Below are 6,547 nucleotides of genomic sequence, written 5' to 3' on the forward strand. Positions count from 1 at the left end.
AAGAGTAAAACAAACAAACAAACAAACAAAAATTGCTGCAGAACAGCATCAGGGAGAACGAGGAGTGAGAACCAGCCCTGTAACCCCCCCTCAGGTGAGTGCAGCAGGAGGGCAGGAGGTGCTGCAGGCACACAGCAGCAATTCCCCTGCGGCCTGTGGAGAGGCCCCTGGTGGAGCAGGCTGTCCCCCTGCAGCCCATGGGTCCCACATGGAGCAGATCTCCACGCTGCAGCCCCCCCATGGGTGGAGGAGCCCTGGTGGAGCAGGTGGATGTGGCCTGGAGGAGTCTGCGGCCCATGGAGAGCCACCGCAGGAGCAGGCCCCAGGCCGGAGCTGCAGCCCGTGGAGAGGAGCCCATGCAGGAGCAGGGGGTCTGGGGGGAGCTGCCACCCACCCTTGGGGACCCGTGCTGGAGCAGTTTTCTCCTGGGGCATGGACCCCATGGTACAGAGCCGTGTGGAAGCAGTGCTTGAAGAGCTGCTGCCTGTGGGCAGCCCCCCCAGGTTCAGTTTGGGAAGGATGGCATCCCGTGGGAGGGACCCCACAGGGAGCAGGGGCAGAGAGGGACCTGAAGGAGCGGTGGAGACAAAGCGTCAGGGCCTGACCACAGCCCCCATTGCCTGTTCCTTTGTGCTGCTCAGGGGGAAGAGGTGGAATAGGGTGTTTTTATTTTCTTTTCTTTGTTTCTTGCATGTCTATCTTGTTAGTAATAGGTAATAAATTTCTCTAATCTCCCTATGCTGTCTTTTTTGCCCATTACGATAACTGGTGAGTGATCTCCCTGTCCTTATCTCAACCTGTGGGCATTTTTTGTCATATTTTTCTTGTACTTCCTCTTTGAGGAGGGGGTGTGAGAGATGGGTTGTGGTGGATCTTGGCTGCCCACCTGAGTAAAACCACCACAGCCAGTTATTTTAGTATCTTTCTTAATGATCTGGACAAGGGAAGCAAGTGCACCCTCAGTAAGTTTACAGATGACACCTAGTTAGGCATGAGTTTTGATCTGCTCAAGGGTAGGAAGGCTTTACAGAGGGATCTGGATCGGCTGAGGCCAACTGTATGAAGGTCAACAAGGCCAAGTGCCGGGTCCTGCACTTGGGATGCAATGACCCCATGCAATGCTAAAGGCTGGGGGAAGGAAGTATGGAAAACTGGAAGCAGAAAGGTCCCTGGCGGTATTGGTCAATAGCTGGCTGAACATGAGCCAGCAGTATGCTCAGGTGGCCAAGAAGGCCAACAGCATCCAGGCTTGCGTAAGAAGCAGTGTGGCCAGCAGGGCTAGGGAGGTGATCGTCCCCCTGTACTCGGCTCTGGTGAGGCTGCACAGTTTAAGTGCTGTGTTCAGTTTTTTGTTCAGAATGTCACCAAAGCTAGTACAGAGTCTAGAGAACAAGTCTTACGGCGAGCTGGGGTTTTTTAGCCTGGAGAAGAGGAACCTCGGGGGAGACTTTGTCTCACTACAACTGCCTCAAAGGAGGTTGTAGCAGGATGGGGGTCGGTCTCATCTCCAAAGCAACGGGCGAATAGAGAACGTCCTCAAGTTGCACTAGCGGAGACTTAGGTTGGACACTAGGCAAAATGTCTTCATTGGAAGGGCTGTGATGCACTGGGAAAGGCTGGGGGAAAACCCCAGAGAAACGCTCGAGTCACGCTCCCCGGCGGTACTGATCAGACGCGCGGGCACGGGGCTCAGGGGCACGGCTCGGAGACACAGGGGCCGTGCCCAGGTAAGGGGCGGGGCCGAGCCCGGGTAAGGGGCGGGGCCGAGCCCGGCTGCCTGGCCGCCGCCGCTCCTCCCGCAGTGCCTCCTGGGAGCTGTAGTTCCCGCCCCGGGAAGCCGGAGGGAAGCCTCGGCGCATGCGCAGTTCCCCCGGGAGCACCAGCGGCGCCTCCGCAGAGGCCGCTCCCTTCCCCTCCCGGCAGCCCTTCGCTCGGTTGGCCGCCGGGCGCCACGTGACCGGGACCGCCCTCCAATCGGCGCGGCCCCCGCCCCGCGCCCTTCCGCTGCGAGATGGCGGCGCCCGGCGGCTGCCGGCTGCTGCTGCGGCTGGGCCGGCGCTGGCTGTCGCAGGAGCCCGCCGTGCCGCCGCCGCCGCCCGGGCCGCTGTACCCGCCCGTGGTGGCCTCGCACACGGCCCGGAGCAAGGCGGCCCGGCGGCGGCGCCTGGAGCACTTCCAGCGGCAGGTGCACGAGGCGGCGTCGGTGGAGGAGAAGCTGCGGCTGTACGGGAAGTTGCAGCGGCCCAAGTACACGGTGCACCCGCAGACCTTCGCCCTGAACGCCGACCGCTGGTACCGGAGCTTCACCAGGACCGCCTTCGTGCCGGGGCTGCCGGCGGAGGCCGCGGAGGAGCCGGGGCCCGCGGAGGAGGCGGGCGTGGAGCTGGGCACGCTGCGCTCGCTGGCGTGCGACGCGCTGCTGCAGGAGAGCTTCTACCAGAAGAAGCGGCGGCCGTTCCTGTACCGCGACCAGGAGCACACGCCCGGGCCCTTCGTCACGCAGCTCGTCTCCTCCCTCGCCGCCTCCCTGTGCGGCCGCAACCCGCTGCTGGCGGCCTCGTCCCTTGGTGCGCAGCGGGGGCGGTGGGGGTGAGGGAACTGAGGAGCAGCTGAGGGCGCTGGGCTTGTTTAGTGTGGGGACGAGGAGGCTCAGGGGAGAGCTTTTTGCTGTCCGGCAGCTCCTTGAGAGGAAGTTGTGGGGAGCTGGGGCTCGGTCTCTTCTCTCAGATAATTAGTGATAGGACTAGAGGGAATGGCCTCAAGTTGCTCCAGGAAAAGTTTGGGTTGGAAATTCCGAGACATTTCTTCTCAGAAAGAGCAGGCAGGCATTAGAATGGGTTGACTGGGGCAGTAGTAGAATCACCGTCCCTGGGGATGTTTAAGAAAAGGTTGGATGTCGTGCTTAGGGACACTGTTTAATGGGTGACCTTAGTAGTGTGCTGATGGTTGGACCAGATGAACTTGAAGGTTTTCTCGAACCTTAATGATTCTATGGGCATGCTAGGTGGTGGGGCTGGGCAGTGAGCTCTGCCTGCATGAGTGTGCTTGGTGTTGCTGCCTGGTGTCCATCAGCAAGGATGTTGTTTCACATCATTGCTGCTGACACATGGTATAAGTGGGTTGTGGTTCTCCGATTTTGCTGCAGCGACAGTGCAGAACTGGGGTGGTTGAAAATGTAGAAGTGTGATCTCTATTTACCTCTCCCTCTCTGTTCTGTTTCAGACCTAAACCCTGAGGTTAACTACTACTGGCATCATGGTGAGGAGGTTGTTGTGCATGGACATCGAAAAGGTAGAGTCGATCCTGTGCGGTTTCAGATAGATGATAAGCCGCACCTGCAGCTACGTGTACCAAAGCAACTTCCAGAGGTGTGGATATTTTCAACAGCAACTTACTAATGTGTACTTTCGCTTCAGCTTCTGACTGCTGCTGGGGCTCTGGTGGTAGTAATAGTATGTGGAGGCCCTGGTTAATGAGTTGTACGATAAGTGCATTGGTGTGTTTCTTGAGTGTTAATGCTCTTATTCCTTGCCGTGTTAAGTGCTTGTCAGATACTGGGATGGTTTCCTGAACCTGAAGTTGATCAATAACTAGTGACAGAAGAAGAAGGAATGACCTCAAGTTTTGATGGGAGGTTTAGGTTGGAATTTAGGAGGCAGTTCTTCTCAGAAGGAGTAGTCAGGCATTGTCACAGGTTGCCCAGGGATGTTGTGGAGTCACCACAGCGGAATGGTTGGACCAGATAGTCTTGCAGATCTTTTCTGACTTTAATGATTCTATGTAAGAAAAACTTGGACTATCTGGTGTCTAGTCTGGTACTGAGATACAATGTGAAGCCAGATGTCAGAATCACAACTTACGGGATGGCTGTTCTTTCTTCTGCTTTCTTCAAGATTGTACCGTTGGAGTCTGATCTCGGAGATGTTCCCGTTATTGATCACAAACCATCCAAACTGCCACTGTTCAAAAAGCAGTATGAAAACAAGGTATTTATAGGTAAGAGTTTCCAGTCAAGAAATGTCAACTACGTTTGACATTTCACTTGACGTTTCACCTTCTCTCAGCAGAGAGAGTGTTTATATTTATTTTCTTATAATTATTATATATAGCATGTGAATCTCAATAAAGATTCTAAGTCATTTATGTAATGGGGAGTAGCATTCTCTTGAGGATATGATGCTCTGTCTCAGGATTGATCTAAAGGAGTTGGATTGAACAGAAACCTAGTAGTAAAGCTGGACTTGAACTGATGTATGTTCTTCGGAGACATTTGAATATGTTACCTTTTTGGACTCAGCAAGCCGTCCATTCTCACAGAGAAATGTATGACTCTGCACTTGCATGCCTCCACAGCAGAGGTCTTAATTTTCATCTGCTTGGAGCCTGACAGTAAAAACTTGTTTGTGTGCATCATAAGGAATGTTATGTGACACTGCCTCCTTATTTTGTTTTCTTTTGGGGTGGTCATAGGGTCGAAGGTATCAGACCCATGCTGTTACGGCCACACACAGTTTCACCTGATTCCTGATAAACTCAAGAGGGAAAGATTTATAATAGCGAATCTTGAGGATCAGATTGAAGTTGTTTATCGAGCTAATGGTGTCGCAAGTCTCTTTGCCTGGACAGCAGCTCAAGCAATGTATCAAGGTAAGACTGTTGTCCGTAGGTTCGTGCTTGGTGTGCTGTGCCAATTAGCACACAGAGTTGGAATCCACATGAAGGTCTTTTAATTAAATAATCAGATACGTAGCTCTGTAGAGTCAGGTGCTTGGCAATCTTTCGCAAAGCAAGCACACCTTTGACTCGAATCACCATAATTTATACACAGCCATCTTTTGAAAACTATGTTTGGCTACTTAAGTTATTATAGTTATAGCTTAACTTTTCTCTACTGAGCATTACAGAGGAATGGGGTGGATGGGGGGCGGAGGACACACACCAAATCCCACGTTACCATATATCATCATTTTGAAGAGTGTGATTTTTAATGTTAATGACCCTAAATGAGCAAAAGGCCTCGAACTGTTTTTTTCCTTGTTTTTTACCTTTTATCCCTTATCTTCCTTGCTTCTGCTACCAGTCTCTTACTTTCATCTAAAAGACTTCACAAGCAATTGAAAGCCTATGTAAGCTACAGGGATCCGTATTTTCTTCAAATTTTAATTTTTTTTTTCACAGCTTTGGGACTACAAGAAAATCAGTCTGTAAAGGTTGTCCTGTCCTCATGATGAATGCTTGCTCTAATGTTCTCTGACCTTTTCTCTCATGCAGTCATTTTTGTGTGTTTTCTTCTGAAGGCCATCCTTTAAGGAGGTCCTTAAAGATTTGATTGAACCAATGGATGAAGCAGAGCTTATTCAAGGGCGTTATTTAAAGCTTTGCCTTTGAAGCCTTTGAGTGCTTTTGATCCATGAGAATTAATTATGCAGAAACATTATTACAGAAGAAAATATGCCCAAACCTCAGTCCTGCAGTTGGCTGCTCCTCAGTCCTTAGAAGGAAAGGTGTTAGGTCTCGAGCGGTGTAATGTCAGGAATTTTATGAGACGAGTAAGTGTCTCAGTGTCTTCTTTCAGCCCGGTGAATTCAATGAAACTACAGTGAGAGCAAAAGTAAAATGTCAGCAGCCTTACTTCAGGATCGCATGCCTGTTTGTTTAAAAATCCCAGAAGGTGTGGGTGGGTGGTTAGATCACATCCGTGCCGATGAGAATTGAGTGCTGTGTAACTAGTGTTGTTTCTCTGTTTTGCAGGATTCTGGAATGAAGCGGATGTGACGCGTCCTTTTGTATCACAGGCGGTAGTGACTGATGGCAAATACTTTGCTTTCTTTTGTTTCCAGCTGAATACTTTGGCGTTAACTGCAGAAACTGTTAAAAATAACCCTCGGAAGAATATCTGTTGGGGAACAGACAGTAAGCCATTATATGATGTTGTTGAAGAGGGCAGTGTGAAAGGCTTTAATGATGAAGTTCTGCTTCAGTTGGTTCGTTTTCTGTTAAACAGACCCAAAGAGCTGTAAATCATGAAACTAAACTTGCTGTTCACGTGCCTGAACTTCATTGTAACTCTGTGGAATACGGGCTGGAATATGCCTTGCTCTTAGTCAACTATGCCTAGCAAACGCAATACATGTATTTCATGGCCTTATTTCTTGACTTGAACTGTATTATACTGTACGCTGAAAAATAAATGTCTGGAATACCTTTGCCCCATGAGTACTTCCTATGAAAAGCATGTTATTCCTCATTCAAAGTCAGGTGGATGGTTTCCACCCGGAGCTCTATTGGAAGCACAGCAACACACTATGAGTTGGAAAGAGTGTAGTGGAAAAACTGCTAATTCTGTGCCTGAAAAAAGAACTCTTCTTTGCCCTTATGTTTTTAAGAGAAAGGGAGCTCAGACTAGAAAGTGATTTTTTAGTGACAAATGGTTGGCACTTCTGCTGCATGTCCGATGAACTTTGTAGGCATTTATTGAGCAGTAGTACAGGCACAATAAAACTTGCAGACCATGGTTAGACATGCATACGTGTTTTAGAGCTCGTCA

General features: G+C 50.4%; 1 protein-coding gene across 1 annotated transcript; it reads left to right on the forward strand.

The window, feature by feature from the left end:
• The first annotated feature begins 1,972 nt into the window (after positions 1–1,972).
• LOC311427454 (large ribosomal subunit protein mL65-like) lies at positions 1,973–6,207 on the forward strand. Its single transcript, XM_084504814.1, has 5 exons — positions 1,973–2,567; positions 3,223–3,368; positions 3,894–3,996; positions 4,471–4,647; positions 5,752–6,207. The coding sequence occupies exons 1-5, from the start codon at positions 2,012–2,014 to the stop codon at positions 6,018–6,020; spliced, it is 1,251 nt and encodes a 416-aa protein (XP_084360940.1). The 5' UTR covers positions 1,973–2,011; the 3' UTR covers positions 6,021–6,207.
• The last annotated feature ends 340 nt before the right edge of the window (positions 6,208–6,547 follow it).

This window comes from Aythya ferina (genome assembly GCF_964211825.1).
Source record: "Aythya ferina genome assembly, chromosome: Z".
Classification (NCBI taxonomy): domain Eukaryota; kingdom Metazoa; phylum Chordata; class Aves; order Anseriformes; family Anatidae; genus Aythya; species Aythya ferina.